Consider the following 19,492-nt stretch of genomic DNA (forward strand, 5'->3'; position numbering starts at 1 on the left):
CTGGCACCAAATGCCTTGCTGCTCCAGTGTTAAAAGCCTCTGAAAAAACCCTCTAAAGGACGTGCCGCATATTACACAGTCTGGGCTATTGCTAGTCCAGCACAACCGGCGGCTCTTGCAGGTGCGTTGCAATTGAAGTTGGCTCAGGTTTTTAATGCTGGCCAAGCTGCTCCCTCAGGCCACTACAAAGCTCTGGCCCAGAGCTTTTGGGTGGGAGTGAAGTGAGAGGAGGAAAGCCATTGTAATAAAGGCCATTAAGATTCAGCTCAGGGCTTTGGTGTCGCCTTTTGCTGTCTCTATTCAGAAAGGCGGTTAGAACGGTAGACGCATCTTTGTTCAGACGTTTGAGTTGTGGCTGCCCGTTTCTGCTCGGTTTCTGGAGGCCCGCTGCCTGTTTAACATAATTCTGGCTCAGGTTGTGCAGGCAGATAAGGTGATGCAGAGAGACAACAGACATATTGATTGCTGTTGTGAATGACACAATAAGGATCACTTTGTCCTTGTTGTCCTAATCCTGTCATCATATACCCCACAATGCACCCTCCCATGCATACGGAAATGCATTCCGGCATATGCTCACCTGCACACACCAACACACATGCAAGCAAGTACATATGTTTAACATGCACAGAGCTGCAAGCATGTACTAGAGTAACAACACCGGATATGAATGAAAACCCATACATAAACATGCCTTCTTGATTATTTAAGCTTACTGTCATTCATTTCCAGAGTTGGCAGCTTACACACCACGTTTGCCCTTAAAACACACTTATTGTGACTTGCACAATACAAGTAAATATTTCCATGCAACTGCTAATTCAATATTTCTCACAAAATCAATAGTATTAATATAGACCTTGTGCTATCTGATACGACTCTTCTGACAATGCTTGACAATACTTTGATGTTTGAACATTACTATTGGATAGCACTGAATCTCAAGAACATCAGTGAGGTTAGTTGGGGTGGATGATTTTGGTTTTGGATCACAAACCCCACTCCAAGTCATTCCAAAGGTATTTATTTAATGGTGCTCTTGCCCCACAGTTCCAATTCTAGAGGGCTTCATAACCCTCTGGTGGGATCGTGACATTAGGCATGGGGGACTTTAGGCTCTACTGCCTCCCATTCTATCGGTCACTGCTTTTCGATGAAGACTGCACAAGCTGTTCATGTTCCAGATTGGTGCACCTTAGAGAAGATACATTTACATACATTACTATACGGAGTGTCCACAAACATTTGATCATGCAGCAAACATTAACTGGTTCTTCTCAGTCAAGTAAATGTAAATATTAAACAAATGGTTATAAGCTAATAGTTGTAAGATATAAATAAGGTGCTGAAAAGCAAACAAGAAAATAATATAAACTATTAGTTGCCATGATCTATACAGCAATAAACTTCTCTCTATCTTTCACACACACACACCAATACATAGATAAGCTTACCGATTCAAGTCACATGCATAGAGATACAAATACAAGCACAGTCATAAATATCAATGCAAGCGCATATGAACAAATGCCACTGTGTACCCAAACACACACACACAGAGGAGAGAGAGGTGTTGCTCAAATGATTGGAGTGTGACTGCACTGCGGGAGCATCTTGATTTATTTACGTCTGTCCTGACCACTGAGAGCCACAAAAGCTCCGTCTAATGATTTGCATTAATAATCCATCACCACCTCCCAGACTGAGTCAATGTGTCATAAAGACGAATTCCTGAGGTTGCACTCAATATTAATAGAATGATTTATTTCCACAGGCATGCTGGGTAACTAGCTGCCTGCCCAATACTGTAACTAGTTTAAGAACGTAACGCTGGCCTGTTGTTCATCGGAATTATCTTTCCATGAAGTATACCTGCCGATATGCGGCCAGCGTTCACATAAACCAAGTGAGACACTGCTATAAAGCAGGGTATTTCTTTGAGCTGTGCCCAACAATGCTGTTATGTAAGGCTGAGGTGACAAAAAAAACTCACTAAAGAAATGTCCGTATGAAAAACATTTCAAAAAACAAGGATGCTAGCGCGCTATTTCCCCATTACTCCTCCAGAACCCTACTGAATGTGGAGTGGCCAAGATTCATTTCCAAGGCAATTGAAATGTCACAGGCAGGTGTGAGATGGCAGTTCAGAGATTCTGCAGAGTGGCAGGACTAAGAAAGAGTCAGAGATGGAGACAAGGACTGCATAAACAATACTTCCTCTGTTCTACTTACTCTGAGAGAAAAGAAGTGTGGCCATACTGATCTAAGAAACCATTTTCTTTCTTATCAACACACACTGATAAGGTAATTAGTTATATTATGTTATGAGAGACTATAAAAATAATAAAACTGACTGAGCAAAACACAACGTCTCTTACTTTCATCTCTCAGCTTCAATTACTCCACTGGAATATCTTTATCTCTCTGTCTCTATAGACAGCGGATTGTCGTTTGGACACCAAAAACAGACGGTGCTCTTTATTTAGCAGTCTGGTGCTTCAAGCTCTGAGAGACAAACAGAATTTCTCTCCATTACACTCATTTGTACCATAGACACTTAATCAATCTCTGCAGGAAACAATACAAAAAGGAAACACAAAAAGAATGTACCTGTGCTCCTGAAACCTGGAAAGGATAAAGGCCTCACCTTTGATCTTCTCTCCGAGCTGACCGCACTCATGTTCTGAGTAATGGACTATGGGGGGCGGCGATGGGGGGCGAAGGCGGTCCTCTTCGATCCTGCGCCGGTGCCGCTCCTCTCGGGCCAGCATGCGCTGTCTGCACTCCCACTCGTACAGGTCATCTCTGGCCTGGGCATAGTCCACATGCAATCTCCCTGTGTCCTTCTTATCTGTGCTTGAGCCCAGTCTGATCCTATAGCCTGGACACAAGAGCAGTGCAGGATCATGAGGGCAAGAGAAAAGGAGGAAGAATGAAAGTAAAACAAACACCAGTCTTGGTTCTGAGAGGGTAGTGGAAAAGGCTGCGGTCCGACACTGGGTTGATTCATTGGGCAAGACTCCTGATGACGTATCTGGAAAATGACTAAACGTAAAAGTGAATAAACGTAAACCTGTGTTCTCTCTCAGATGTAAAGTGCTTTAACTACATCAGGTGGACGTCATTTCCTCATGCTACCACTCCGAAAGGACACACAATAGATCATCCAGACTAAAGCTGGTCTTAGCACTCGGGTCAAGATCATCTGAAATTCCAGACTAGTGGAAACATGACTTTCAGACATGATAAGACATATATATATATATATATATATGAATTTGCATGTAAGCATTGACCCTTAGGGTTAAAGGAGTTTAAACAGAATTTAAACTCATGCATAAAGTGAAACTGGATTCGTAGATAAAGAATTCACGAGGCTAATTATACAAAACAACAACAACAACGTTTTTTTCAGGTCTTCATAATCAGTGAAAAAATTGAAATGAAATATAAAGAGAACGGCGACAAGCTGGTGACAAATGAATGTGGCGCAGTGAAACCGAAGTGCTAAACTTTATTTTTCCTTTGAGAAAATATAATGTGATGAGCTTGAATATTTCTTAGGAACGTCCGCACTGTTCCGACTGAACTGGAAAACACACAAACAAACGTGTCTTATCCAACACCTGTGCATTTATTCCTGAGAGCATCTGGATGGGGGAAAGCTACGTCCATGCTGCTGTCTCCTCCGTGCTATAAATACATGCTGATTTTTAATCTGCTTTTCACTCTGCTACAGCTGCACCTTCAGGCTACAGCGAAGAAAGAGCCGTGCTGCTCTGAATAGTGATTCATATCCACGGCTCCACAGTGGTGACAATGGCCAAACACCACGCAAATAAACACATATACACACACACACCTCCTGCATCCCCTCGGGTTTATGCTCATTACTTTTAATCTGTGTTTGCACTTTTGAAGTGAATACATTCTAATTTGCTAATTGCAAGTTAAGTAAGAAAAAGCATGGGAAATACACTCAAGGGGAAGATGTCAGAGCACTGGGGAGGACCAAGGGCATCCAGAGGCGTATGCTGCCATGAAGAATAATAGACTGCCCTTCGTTTACTTTCCAGTCTATACTTAGCATGAGTTATTCAATTTTGAGCTGAAGGAAAACTACAATCCCAGTAAACAATTAGCCGTTGATTCATTGTTGAAATAACGTAATGACTGCCGTCTAATCAACGTTCTCTTAAGGTTGAAAATGAAAGTTGAAAAGACGTCCAAACACAGACATTGAAAAGACGACTATTAGACGAATTTTGGACGTCCATTGACGTCATTAATTGGTCCTGAAATAAATTATTTGTATAAAACGCGTTTTGGACGTCCACTGACGTTATCGATTGGTCACCACTTAACTAACTTATTAAGATGGAATTTGGACGTCCATTGACGTTTAAAATATGTCCTTGACGGACAGACTACTTTTAGACCTATTTTGAATGTCCAGGGACATTCCTTGTGGGTAAGATCTTCATCATTTACATATACCTAAATACTGGGGTGGGGCAGTCCATTACTTTTAAAAATCTACATGTCCTTTCAGGCTCACTGTGTCCACAATATAATGTTCATTTGTCCTTACACTTGTCTGAAGCACGACATGAGCCTGTTTTCTCTTATCTCTCAAAAGCTTAAGGTAATGTTTATATCACGTTGAGGATTTCGTGACTTATCAGGCCTTAAGCATATTTCTTTCCGTCGAATGTATTTAGAACAATTTTGGAAACTCCTGTGTTTTCACTTTAATTTTATACATTTTTACACAAGTAGATTATCCTCAAAGGATAAAGTCAAAGGTTGTTCTGATTGAAACTTTTAAATAACAAAATGAGGGTTTCTTTTTTGCACAGTACTGTACGGAGTAGTCAAAGTCAGAGCTGTACACAACCAACACACGCAGAAATACACTGCTATTTTTATGGTGTTCCTTCAGAACACAGGATAGTTCAAAGGAAACAGAAACAGACAAGTGGCTGAACGGTGCACCCGAAACACAACAGTGAATTATGCATTTGTTTACGAGCCCGGTGCACCCGATTTGAGAAAGAGATCTTTCAAGTGGAGGGTATCTGGAGAGAGTGAGCTAAAGCGAGAGAGCGAGAGCATGTGGTCACAGATTGGCCATGTCATCGGAAAGGCGTTGGTGCTTTTGCAGTTTACTTCCACCTCTATCTCTCCCTCTCTCCTTCTCTCTCTCTCTGCTTTATGGTCCCTAGACGTCACTAAATATTTTATATGGTGTGTTCTGCGTTAGAAATGAGCAACATTATTTGTGGAAAGGCCTGCAGAGCTCCGTCACGAGGTCCACACACAATATATGGGGCGCTGCTCCAATCTCACAAAAGAGAAGCTCTCCCTCGCCACCTCCCCACTGAGACTGCTACACTCCGAGAAGTGTAAATAATGCAGCGGGTATTATTATAGCAGCCCAAGCTTTAAATGTGCATCCCGAGCCTGGGATATATGTTCGTAAGTTTGCATACACAGAGTGATTTGACGTGTGAGCGCAGACCAGAGACGAGGCGGAGGAGATAAGTCGGGGTAACACAAGCGGTGTGGTGTGGGTCGTGCTGTGTGTGTGATTCGCAGGTTGATTTGTATGCGGCGGCATGGGGCTGAAATCTATTGCAGTGTGTGCGTGTGTGCGTGTGCCCATCTGCTCGTTGACCTCCGGGGTCAGGGGCTCTCGGACGAGCGTGAGTGTCAGCCTCCTCCCTCTCGGCAGCTCTCCAGAAGGACAGCGTCAAGTCCCTCCTCCCTCATTAAAGCAACATCAATCCATCAAGTCAAACAGAGTGAAAGGCTCATGAGCCACGGTCTCGATTTCCATTAGATAAAAGGTTAAGCGAAATGATTCTAAATTGCACTTATGTAAAGGACAAGGCACTCAAGACAGGGTTTAATGTTTTCTCCCCATCCATTTTTATAAACCAGGTATAGTCTCTGAAACACGCCTCCATCTCCATAACCCAGGGTGTGAACAGAAAGCATTAAAGAAAGGAAAGAGAATGCAATAAAACCGTAAACAATGGCATTGTTTTGGGACATTGTTTTCCAAGCTTTTTGTGAATACACTCATATGCAAATGTTTGGGCTTCCCCGGTCAAATGACGTTTTACTGATTTTCCAAGTGAAAACAAGTGTGTCCCCATCATTTGGCCAGGGATGTTCAATCGTTTGTAGATGATTTGTAGTAGGGTCCGACGTATCAGTCTTTTCGGTTGATCAATAATATCGGCTGTTAATGGAGACCTGTTTTTTCTGGGTATTGGCAGAGATATTGCTGATCGGGAGCTCCTCTTGAACTGCTGACAGGACACGACCTTATACAGATGTGTCTATCGAGAGTCTCAGTGCTACTAAGACTTCCCTGCACCACACGTGACAGTTGATATTTGTACAGGAGACCAAATCTGGCCTAAGAGCACTAAGAAAAAAGAGCGGACATGAAAGAGAAGAGTGCTCATTGGCTGCGTACCGGACAGGAAGAGGGCCTTGTCGACGGTGTGCTCCTCAGAGAAGCGAATGTGGCAGAAGTTCTTCTTGCTCATGCGGATGGCACTGATGGGGCCACACTGTCCAAACACCTCCATGATGAGCTGCTCGGTGGCATTCTCTGGCAAACCCCCCACAAACACGGTCTTACAGCCTGGGGGTCTCTCCCGCGTGGCCGGAGGAGGCAGGTCTGTGGAGCAAGAGCAGGAGAAAGGGTTTTCTACTCAATAACCAGTTTAGATGTTCTCTATGTGCCATTATGAAAAAAAGCAGCCGTATTTGAGCACAACTGAAACGGCTGCAGTTTTTGATATTGACTACAATTCACACAAGAATGAGAGGACAATAGAAAAAGATTAAAGTAATAACTTGTTGTTAATAATAACAACAACAATTAAAACAACCGCAGACCCTGATATCATGAAAACGTTCAGAAAAAGGCTTAGTTAATTAACCAAAGCCTTGCAAACTGTTATTTATTAGTCATTGTTTACAAATCAAAATAAAAACAAAAGCAGAGACAAAAAAACAACCCAAAACAAAGCAAACAGATAAAAGAGTACTTGACAGTGCAGGGCTGGCTCCCTGTTCTGCCCTAAATTGGTAGATGTTTACTACCACCGTAAAATTCACCATGCTAATAAACCAAAATCCCAGATTTAGTTCAGAGGAAGAGAATCAGCACAGACCACCAGGATAAAGGTGAGTCAGTGGAGCGTAGCGTGTTTGAGGTGTGTGAGACCTGCTGCATGTTTTTACCAGCAGATATATTATTCCACCCTGAAACCTGGCGAGGTGCTGCTCCTGGTTTAATGAGCTGACTGTACTGTGCTCCAATAAGGCAGCGGTTGACAAATACCGTCCCGAGAGACCCTTAGCGCTGAGGAGTTAAGTGTTGTCTCTCCTCTAACCCATGAGTTAACTCTTGGAGTGCTCTATAACTGGCTTGAAAAAGGGAACACGTGGCACAGAAGCCTGAGGAGTGGTGCGATAAAATACAGTAATGCAAGGGTTCTAATATTAGTCCTGTGTGATTCATTTCTAATGAGAGTTCATGGTAAAAACAGTAATCCAGTAATGGGTTTCCTAGTTTTCTATAGTTTTCCTAGTTTCCTAGTATATTTATTCATTCATTCATTCATTATCTGAAAGCGCTTATCCAATTCAGGGTTGTGGTGAGTCCAGAGCCTACCTAGAATCATTGGGCGCAAGGCGGGAATACACCCTGGAGGGGGCGCCAGTCCTTCACAGGGCAACACAGACACACACACACATTCACTCACACACTCACACCTACGGACACTTTTGAGTCGCCAATCCACCTACCAACGTGTGTTTTTGGACTGTGGGAGGAAACCAGAGCACCCGGAGGAAACCCACACAGACACAGGGAGAACAGCTAAATTAGTATATTTAGTTGAATAAAATCAATATTGTCATTTTTAAATGCTACGCAAAATTACCATAAAATGAAAAAGAGCTGCAGAATGTTTGAATTTTTAATTACAATTAAACTTTACACACTCTGATAAATAAATAAGTAAATCCATAAATAGCTGCACTTTCTCTGCATGTTTAAAGCATTGTCTGAGAAATAATTCAATCAAATAAGTGTCATTTCAATGCATACACTCCATGGCAAAGAGGACCTAAAAGGTCCTAAAGTACTTATAGGACAGGGGGAGTTTTCACTGTGGTATAATGTAATTATTAGGGATGTTTTTCAGAGATTGTAGCCCTGTATGGATCCTCCATGTCATACTTTTTATGGATTGTACGTAAGTAATAATTATAAAACCATCTACAAATATGTAATACAAGATTACATTAGTCCAGTGTAAACTGTACACTGCTGAGGAACATTGTGTTAAGCTCTAGTTATGCAGTGTGTCCTGCTGGGGTTACAGTTGGGAATCTGACAGGGGGGTCCACGTTTGACTCCAGGCCAGTGGCTGTAAATACATTCGTTTCTGTAGTCCACCCATAGCTGGTAATGTGTGTCGGGCAAACACACACCATCCATCATCAACCAGATTAGGCTAATTCCTGTTTATTGCTGCATCTCCCTTAATGATGAAGCCCCTGCCTACCTGATACACCGCCTAAGGTCAGTTGCTGCCTTTTATCTCCTAACATGAAACTGGATGGTAAACACAGCCATAGCTTTATCAAAGGGCAGCTTCGCCAGACATTTGACCAAATGCCAACTCTTCACCTATTAATATGATGAAGCCCAGGAACTAGACTATACAGACCCACAGTGTGATAAAAGGAAAGGTCAGATACCGATTGTGGATTTAACACAAAAGGGTGTGATATTTCAGCTTCAAGCTGGTCAAAAATTATTTGTTAACAAGACAGTCTATTCTGCTGCCTCAATGGTAACACTTATGTGGGTCAGAAAATTCTCAGCACCTTCAAACACACGCAAAATACACAAGGGGTAAACCATTTGTTGTGGAGATGTGCTTCTTCAGGCTGCATAATCTACAAATAAATATATACAGATAGAGGTCTGTGCTCTGAGGATGACAGAAGACCCTACATTCACAGGTGAGCAAAGACTGTCATAGCACAAAATACAGAGAATTACTGCTACTACATAGTACAGGAAACCCATATGACCACAACATATGGTCAGGCAGTGTGTAATGAGCCAGAATGCTGAGGGTAGACTGCAAAGACTGTATGTAAATCATGAAAAGTTGAGTAATTCACTGGTATATTTGTGAAAATGACATAAAAGGGGAAATATAATGTTGCAAATTACTATAATAAAAAGTAATTCGCTGTAGTTTAGTGTAAAAACATCAGTATTTGTGAAGTGGTTCACGGCAGTGGTGAAGGAAACCATTAAAAGGCATTTTATAGACATTTCTCTTCTGGAAATTCTCTACTCACTTCCATTGAAGTACATATTACTTACAGAGTGCTATTTACAACTGGCGTTTTCACAAAGCAGCTTTACAGAATTCCAGGTCCTAGACCCAACAGTGGCACGAATAAACTCCCTCAGGGCATGAGGAAGAGACCTTGAGAGGAACCATGACTCAAAAGTAGAAGCCATCCTCCTTTGGTTGCCACCAGAGCGTAACAACAATTGAAGAGCAGATGAGTTGTGTGTGGCAAAAAATATTTGAACACAGATAGTCCATTCAGTCCTTTATTGTATAACACATTTTGTTGGATGGTCCATCGCCACCCAATTTGCTGGCGTTAAATAGAATAATGGAATAAATTATTGCAAGGATAATGAGGCAAATATTTGTCTGGTCAGGGTTACACCTTGCATACACACTTCAGTGTTGTGAAGTGTCCACAGCACCTATGATTCGCACTAGTTTGTGATTTAATTAAAGAGAGCAGCAATTAATTAAACATTAATACAATAACCACACGCTCCAGTATTAATATAAAAATATATATTTTAGCTCACCTAATTATGGATGGATGTGCTGGCAGAGGATGGCCATTGTCTTTTATTTTTAGAAATACAGCAGGGGTAAGACAAAAAAAGTTTCAAACTGATCTAGTTTTTTGCACCATGCCAAAAAATGAAAAAATGGGATTTTGCACTTTGTAACAACAATGCACCTGTTTTAACCACAAAGATACACAGGAGAGTGTGAAAGAGAAGAGTGGATGAGGTGGAGATCAATGTTCACCAATCAGGATTATGAGGTTAATAAAAAATAAGTCTTTCAATAGCATATTCCCAACCAATGAGAGGTGATGGGAAGGTTATAAACATGAGCCAGAAAACCGCTAGTGAGCTTAAAGTGAGGGACATGAGGGTCTTCCCAACTGAAATGTCTATAACACCACCACAACAAGGCTTCTAAACAACCTCTTTACTGAAGCGACTGAAAGTAACCGTGCTTGTTACGAGCGCTATCTGCATTAGTTCTTGCATGTGAGCACAACCTGATAAGGCCGACTGTGTGAGCATACGTCTTCATTTCCGTGAGACTTTCATGACCCAGCAGGGGGGCTGGTTCAGTATAAAAAAATCACACACCGCATGTAGAGTGGAGCTGCATGGGTGGGAAGGATGGGGATCGATGGGAAGGCATTCATAGCCAGCATCTCTAGAACATGGCCACAAAGTCAAAACGTGTTATTTCATGACTCAGTGCTGTCAATCAATCATGCAGAGATGTGCAGCAATGGGGCTAACACCAATCAGTCCAAATGAAGTTACAGCCACAGGTGTCTCAGACACACAACACACACTCAGCGCACTCACACATACGGGTTTGCACTTCCACAGTGCTCCTGTGTAGAAGTGAGGCTTATTTCTCTAATGTAGAATAGAGCATCAAAGGTATCAATATCTGATCCAAGAGCAGCGTCTATAATTCCAGTAATACTTGACACTAGCTGTTTGAACACATAAGAATTTAATGGCATTCAGCAACAGAAACATTAGTGTGGTTTGAAAACATTACTGATGATGGATGATTAGTTCTTGATCACTCTACAGTTCAGCAGGTGTGTCTCCTAGACTTTCTCCTATATGCATTCTGTATAATAAATAATCTGAGAAACAAAACAGAACTTTATAATCAGCGGCACAGTGGCGCAGCAGGTAGCGGCGCAATCACGCTGGAGGTTGTGGGTTCGATTCTCGCTCCGGGTGAATGTCTGTGAGGAGTGTGGTGTGTTCTCTCTGTGTCTGCGTGGGTTTCCTCCGGGTGACTCTCTGTGAGGAGTGTAGTGTGTTCTTCCTGTGTCTTCGTGGGTTTCCTCCGGGTGACTGTCTGTGAGGAGTGTGGTGTCTTCTCCCTGTGTCTGAGTGGGTTTCCTCCAGGTGACTGTCTGTGAGGAGTGTGGTGTGTTCTCCCTGTGTCTGCGTGGGTTTCCTCCGGGTGACTGTCTGTGAGGAGTGTGGTGTCTTCTCCCTATGTCTGAGTGGGTTTCCTCCAGGTGACTGTCTGTGAGGAGTGTGGTGTGTTCTCCCTGTGTCTGCGTGGGTTTCCTCCGGATGCTCCGGTTTCCTCCCACAGTCCAAAAACACACGTTGGTAGTTGGATTGGTGACTCTGGTGGATTGTGTGTCTGTGTTGCCCTGTGAAGGACTGGCGCCCCCTCCAGGGTGTATTCCCGCCTTGCGCCCAATGATTCCAGGTAGGCTCTGGACCCACCGCGACCCTGAACTGGATAAGGGTTACAGATAATGAATGAATGAATGAATGAACTTTATAATCTGTTCCAACTCTTAAACAAACTGCACTTTTGACCATTTAAAGATTGTCCCCCAAAAAATGTACGAAAACAAATACACATACATCGAGAGACCTCAGACCTCCTCCACACACACACAAAGAAATAAACAACCGCCCCTATTTTGAAGCAGGGACATGACAGTTCGCTCTGCGGGGATGACAGCCAGCATGCAGTGAGAAGAGAAGAGTGAGAAACAGGAGTGTGACGTGAGAGCAGGATTTCTGACAGGGTGAGGCAACAGACGCTTTTTCTAAAAGCCACACATAAACACACACACACAGTTCTGAATTCCTGCTTTTATTTACTCACACCTGCATACTACAGCACAAAGTAAATACTTCAGAACTGGATCATAACAAAAGCTCTTTCCTCTGAGCTACAGTAGACCCAAAATAGAAGCAGATGATAGAGTGTCCAGAACTAGCCTGTGTTTCAGCGGCACGTCCTAACGAGCCCAGCTGTGACTCTAGAGTCCCTCCATCAAGTTCCAGTCCAAGCCTGTACACATGATTTTATTGGAACACGTCTAAGGTGATGTAAGATACAGCTCGAAGTGCCAGAAATCCAATACCGTGGCTAAAATCCCGACAAAATCCTGGACTGAATATTTGAAAGAGAAAAGAGAATGGATCCAATTTAATCTGGTAACACGTCAAGCCTGGAATAGCTCACACTCACACGGAGTGATGTCATGATGTTAGCTGTGTGTTTCTTCTTTTGGGTGTAGTAGAGAGGCATTTTAGATGCTCATCTTAAGAAAAGCAGTTCAACTGAAAATAGAATGATTAAATTCAGAGATGTTCTTAAAGAAAAAATAATCAAAGTTTTAATATCAGTATCAGAAATAATAATAATAAAGAAAACGCTGCACTCCTCCTCCTCCAGGCAGCATGCCGTTGAATTGTAATAAACTTATATATGTCTCCCAGCTTCCTATAAAACCATGTGAGCAATAGTTACAAATGATACAAGCTCTAACCAACTCTTAAACACAGCATTCCCTTGAACTGGTTCTTTACAAATCACTTTACACCGAGATTAAGCTACAGCTCTATTTTCAATCTACAGACTGCTGTGTCTTATTACACTGGGACATGAATAAAGGAAATGATGACATCTCTCATTCTACTGGAAGAAGTGGTTGAATTAAACATTAACATAAACCAGAATGGACAGTTTGAACTAACTGTTGTGGTAAATTAAAATATCAATTGCTGAAAGACAAAAACACACTGATTGAAAAAAAATCAATAAACTTTTTCATTCTAATGTTAGCTGCTGACTCACGTTAATATGGAATATCAAGTGACAAGTCTAAAGAATCAGTGTGAATAGAGGAGAAGATGCGGTATGAATAACGAAGGAAGGAAAGGAAAATGATTATATTTAGATTATATTTAGGGGCCTGAAACATGTGCAAGAAGACAACAATTAGGGCTGGATGATATGGCCAAAATATATATTGTGATATATTTCTTAATATATATTTATATATTTCCCCACGTTTGGTCGATACGATATAATTCCGATATCTATATGAACAGTATAAAATCCACTGAAAACTTCCAAACAAGAAACATGACATCACCATCAAACACAAACCTTTTGGAGTTAAAAATTTTATAATTTTTAAAACTAAATAAAAAATTTGTGCTGAACTGACAACAGTGTCCTGTAATACATGTCAGTGAAAGATGTTGCAAATAATGTACAGGGGGTCCTCGATCTACGACATTGATCCGTTCCTACGTCGCGTCGTAAACCGATTTTCGGTGTAAGTCGGAACATACGTACATACTGTACGTAAATAACATACTGTAAGCACTGATCCTATCCTAACACCTATCCTCCTCGGTCCCGAGCCGCGTAACCGTGTATTCTTCCGCCGCGCACACCGCACACGAAGTTCGTGTTACGACGTTTACGACGCAAAACCACTTAAGTCGAAGCAAGGCTTTATACAGTAAATGGGAAATGTGTCGTAACCACGAAACATCGTAACTCGGGACTGACGTAACCTGAGGACCTCCTGTATATTGAAATATTTAAAATAAGTTAATTCATCAAAAATCATATCATTGTTATTGAAACATTTTAGATTGCGATATATATTGATTATATAATTATTGTCCAGCCCTAACTACAGTATAGTGCACCCCACATGTTTCTATTGTAGGTGTTACCATCAAGGCTATAACATTACAGGAGGAGACATACCCTATGTGCAAGACAGCTTTCCCTGTCGTGATTGATCCTTGTGACTATTACGCTACAGCACCTACATGAATAGCAATGACATTTATGGTCTACTCCAGTCAATAAGATACCACTCTTTACCTGAATATTTATTCAGAATTAGGCTTTCTTCAGTCCTCTTACTGTGACAAATACAGGCAGGGCTGAGTTTATGCAACCAATTATTTCATCTTCATCTAAAGCAAACTCTTGTAACTCTTTGTACTTAAGCCCACTGATAAAACGAGGAAGCAAGTTTATTCTACACTCTATAAGGAACCAAAAGCAATTTAATAGAATGGAGGATGCTGGTCAGTCAGCATGTGTTCTTGAAATCTCTCAGGAAAGAGACAGAACTGTGCTGAGACATCCCCACAAACGTACAGCTCAGGCACCATGAGGGACAGTCTAAGGGAGAACAGTGGTGGGTTTGTGGAAAAAATATTTGACCAATTTCCTTATCAACAAGGATTACGGTGTTTACATGGAAAAGTAGCGTGGCTCCCGAGCGGCCTAACTGGCTAAGAGTTGACCCTGCCATCCGTGACATGGAGTCCGACAGCGCAGAATTGACCTGGCTCTCTCTGGGTGGACAGTATGCCTGTCTGACTCTCCCGAATCACTCAACACAATGCCAGTCAATGTAGAGGGCTGTTAGATAAGATAACAGAGTCAGACATTTTAGCATTCTCCTTCAAGTGCACAGAGCTTTCCGATGGTGATGTGTAGGTGGCAATTTGAGGGGGGAAATGTGCGAGGGTCTCTTTTAAGCTATAGTCCCGACACTCCCTCACAGGACATTGACTGGAACAAGCAGGTGTGTGAACCTGTATGCAGGAGGTCATGCGTGTATGAAACTTTGGCTGTTTCTCTCAGGCATGAGAAAGACATCTGCAGAGAAACAGTAGGTAAGTGGTGCTATCTGCTGGGAAGCCAGTGATCACTCAGTGCCATGGCTGCTACCTGCTGTGTATTGTCCTTCTTTAGCGCAGGAAGCGGAACGTTATCCCCAGCAAGGCCTCTGAAGCCTGCTGTGATCACAAACACATATAACAGGCTTTCCCCTCAGGGAGCAGCTCACTATGAGGTGCCGCTCCCTGCCCATTTCTGCCATTTCAGACCCCTTTCCGGTGCAGTTTGATGATTAGCCTCATGTGCCCACCTGATCCCAAAGAATAGGTTATTCTGACATCTTACATTTCTCATCTATCATAGTCTGAGCAACACTGAGTGTGTGTATGTGTGTGTTTCAAGGGCACCACAGGAGTAGAGTAACCATAGGGCTGGGTAGTTATGAACATACATCTGAAAATATTATTGTACTGTCATTAATTGAGGATAAGTATTGTATTCGTTATCTTTAACAGTTTATACAGTGAAGAGCCGTGAGGGGTCCAGAGCCTGATGATCAAGGCAGGAACACACCCTTGAGGTTCTGAATGTCAGAATGTCTTTAGATATATCTCTATTCAGGACGCATGCCTGTTGGCTGCTAGGTGTTAGGTTTGATCTTGTGCACAAGAAGTGTAAAAGACGGGCTGACTGAGAAATTACTTCTGATCTGCTGTGTTAAATAAACGACCAGCTATAAATAAAATTCCAGCTAGGTAACACCTCAACCCTGATCTCAATCGTTCCAGTTCTTGCTGTTACAAATTAACGGCTCCTGGTCTAATGAGAAAAAGCTGCTCATAAAGTGGAATTGTAATTGTTCAAGCAGTTTTTTGACCTGAATTGAGGACCTCAATGGTAGCCATAATCATATTTTAATGAAAACATATGAAACGTGTATTATCATTATATAAAAAGCTATGATTTCATCATTATCAGGTAATCACTCAGACAGCTCATAAAGATGTTTGGTGTGTGTGGGTGCTACTGTCTGGAGGAGGTGAGGAAACAGGCCAAATGGCAACATCTTTAGCACATAGAGGCTTTTAGACACAGATGCAGAGTGACACAGCTCCTCAGCTGCAAGCAAGAGATAGACAGAGGAAAGCAAAAGATATGAGACAGGGAAAGAGAGAGAGAGAGAGAGAGAGAGAGAGACACAGAGGGAAAAAAGAGGGAGAAAGAGACACATAAGTTGAATACAAAGGTCATTCCGAGGCACGGAGGCCGTGGGTCAGAAGCCTGTCAAAGGCGGCATATGCAGCCTGCCCCCATAAAGACACAACTAAAGAAGAAACTGGATCCTCACACTGAGAGCAGCACATCTGTAGGTGACTGATCCTGAGGCGGAGGGGGGGGGGGGGCGACACACGATATTTACCATTCAGGCTGTGTCCCACCAGGCCTTAAGCTTCTTCCCAAGCCAGATTTCAGACAGGATGAGGGGCCACAGGCACACACAGCCACTCATTAACATAAGAGAGATGCCAGTGGGAAGGTGGAAATGGGGCAGAGTCTGATGGAGGCTGTAGGGAGCAGCAGGGTGGGACACACTGAGGACTTTAAGCATCCACAGCTGCAGGGATAGCTATGAAGCCTGGAAAAAATGTGCTATTTGGCATATGTGCATATTTCACTTGATGCTTTCGAGTGCAGCAGCTTGTGGAACACCCGTCTGACTTATCTGCTACGATGTGAGGTTTGGACGACTTCATTTCACACGGTTTGTAATAATTCAAATTTAATTTACATTAAATAAACTAGTAAAGTTTAATTCACAGCATATTCCTCAAAGACACTAGCTCCTCTAACTAGTTTTCTGAAGATCTGTTTGCAATGTAACATAATGGAGAAGGATCACACAGAGTCATTTTTTTTTACATATTTGGTGGTTAACAAGCATTTAATTTACGAATTACATGAGCTAGGAGAAAAAGATAATTACAACAGGCTTACACTACTCCATCAAAGACCAGCTAAACTACTAACTAACATAGTCTAATTACACTCAGACCGCATGCGGTGTGAGCAGAGCGCTGGCACTTATTTGTAGAGAAATGTTCTCTTTTATAACAAAGCTTTCCTTATCCAGCACAAATAGATAAATACTTTGTTGTTTTACGAATTGTTGTTTAGTGACTTTCACTTGCATTAACACATTTCTTTTCCATTACTTACCTAGAAAACAAATGACAGTGCATTATTTTAAGCACTGTGGGCTGATGTCTTGTGCATAATGAACCTAACCTCAGCTTATACTCAACAGACCAAAGGCTATCAAAGAGTCCAGGGTTTCATGCGAATGTATAGTGTGTGTAGAGACTGGCATATAGACAACATTGTCATCTGTATATGTACTAACATCACTCATCCACTTTAGCCCCTTGTACATGATACTTATTACCAACTTTATTTATTCTATATTCTGGATTCACTTGGCTTTGATACTTGTTAGTTGTCTCTGGGCGTGTCTGGCTTGTTTTGTATGTGGCATGTTATACATGTGCACACTCACTAAGACAAATTCCTTGTTAAGTCCAACATACTTGGTGAAATGAAATGTTTCTGGATCTGAAACCCAATTAACTTGAAGCTTGAACACTCATAAGGAAACACACAAGAAGAAACTGCTGTTTATATCTGAGGCAAACACCAGATCCAGTTGTTGCTTTGTAACAAATGAATTATTGGTGATTATTTAAGAAGCAATGAATTTTAAATTGCAGCGAAAAAATCTAATCATGTAGACCAAACCGGCATGACGCTTCTGAAAACTCCATACTGACAGAAGCTAGTGTGTACAATTAGTGCTTAATTTAAAATGAACCAATTTGTAATCTATTATTTACTAGAAAAAAACTGTATCAAGATCTGTCTCAGAGGTGGGCCGAATATTTAGGAATATATGGATGAAGGGTAATACATTTGTGACAGAGGGAGGGATGGAACCAATTGTACACATGGGCAAAACAAGAAACTGAGAGGCTTCAGTTCAGAAAATACTACCATAAACACACTGTTGCATGAAACTCCTCTGGGAGAGAGGGTGAATGCTCCTAGCAGATGAAGAAAAAAAAAAAGGGCTGCCCCCCATGACTGCTTCCCTTTAAACTACACAGCAGCCTGTGGGTTTAACGCTGGCAGCAACAAAAACAAACCCCCTGTTGCAGGGTCTGGGGCCGGTCAAAGTGCACTGGACTGCACATGTCCCTGACTGACGTGGGTCAAGGTCAATATTGAGAACAAGGCATCTTCTGAATGGTGCGGGGAGTATGAAATCACAAGCTCTGCACTGTTCACGTCTGAAAGAAGACAGCTTCGGTGTGAGAGTTCTTAAGGCACGTCGCTTTTTAACGGGGACGGTGTTTATCAAACCAAATACTCCTTGCAAGTCAGGTATTATCAGCTAGAATTCAAAACCATTCCAAGAGAGAGTGGGCAGTATCCCTGCCTGCATTGCATTCATCAGCCTCTTGCCTCCTTCTCAGCCTGCAGTTAGCATATAAAAGCTGAAAGCACTGCTATCTCCAGCCACTCCCAACCTGACCTAGAAAATGAACAGCTGTTTCTTCAGCTCTCTCTCCTCTTGCGGCTTGCCACAATAGTTGCAGCTTCGTGTGGTGAAAAGGCCCTTTCACTCTCTCATCAGTCAGACCAAGACGACTGAAAGATTCCGTGAGTGTGACACAGCTCCGCAACAAAAAGGATTCGAGCTGATGCTACAAAGATCCGCTTGCCATGCTTATGTAAAGAAAACATGAAACCGTCTACAAACTGCCCTTGTTCAAGAGTCTCGCACATACATACATCCATACATACAGCAATGCAAATGGCTTTCGTCTGGGGTGTGAGGTACTCATCACAACAGTGTCTGACAACAAGACAGGCATGTGCCTCATTTCTTAACAGGTGGTGTTTAATTTAGCGTTACCTGACAAAGAACTGAAAACACCAATTCAGTACAAAGAGGAGGTACAGTGTTTTTATGCAAAGAACCTAAGCTTACAGCAACCCCTTTTGGTGAATATTCAACCTGCTAAATACGTGTGAGTCTGTTACAAGTGCATCAGCTGCTTTGAATTAAACATCCCATTATCTAAAGAAAGTCAAATGCCATGTTTAGGAGAACAAGACTTCATTCCTGATCTAGGAATGTGCATTCCAAATCATTTTACATTTAAGTAACTGTAGGAGTTAATGTGCATTTAACCGTTAGGGGATTGTTTTGCAGAGGCTGTGGTGCTCACTGTGGAGCAGTGTTCTGGGTGGCGTCGTTCTTCCAAACAGTGGAATTGCAAAACAATACTTTCCAGTTCATATCGGTAATGACAAGTTATTTTCACACAGGACTCTTGTTAGTGTTTAGGTTTCAGTTTGTGGCATTAGCTCTCTTTGTATAGCCTTTGTACTCTGTTTGTGATGGTCTCAACATTACTCATCGGTTCTTTAAAGAAGTGTTTACAGAACTGCGCTAAACTAAAAAAGTGAGGGAATCACATTTTTGTGGTCTAGAGGTAAATGTCTTCACTGACTTATGTTTTACTACTTTCTCGTTCTGCTGGTTTACGCAGCTGTGCCGTGTTTTAATTTTTCAGTGACTGAACATTAAACGCTGTATTTTCTGGATGACTTCACAC

At 42.1% G+C, this 19,492-nt stretch overlaps 1 protein-coding gene across 6 annotated transcripts in view; it reads right to left on the reverse strand.

Moving 5' to 3' along the window:
* The window catches only part of enox2 (ecto-NOX disulfide-thiol exchanger 2), a 237,408-nt gene that overhangs the window by 40,441 nt on the left and 177,475 nt on the right, over positions 1-19,492 (reverse strand). For all 6 annotated transcript variants that reach the window (XM_066669752.1, XM_066669754.1, XM_066669749.1 and 3 more), the window contains 2 exons: positions 6,488-6,694; positions 2,648-2,881 (listed from right to left, as the gene is read on the reverse strand). In XM_066669752.1, the coding sequence (XP_066525849.1) occupies positions 2,648-2,881; positions 6,488-6,694 (441 nt within the window). The remainder of the gene's footprint in view (positions 1-2,647; positions 2,882-6,487; positions 6,695-19,492) is intronic.

The sequence above is a fragment of the Hoplias malabaricus genome, chromosome 4 (assembly GCF_029633855.1).
Source record: "Hoplias malabaricus isolate fHopMal1 chromosome 4, fHopMal1.hap1, whole genome shotgun sequence".
In the NCBI taxonomy this organism is placed as follows: domain Eukaryota; kingdom Metazoa; phylum Chordata; class Actinopteri; order Characiformes; family Erythrinidae; genus Hoplias; species Hoplias malabaricus.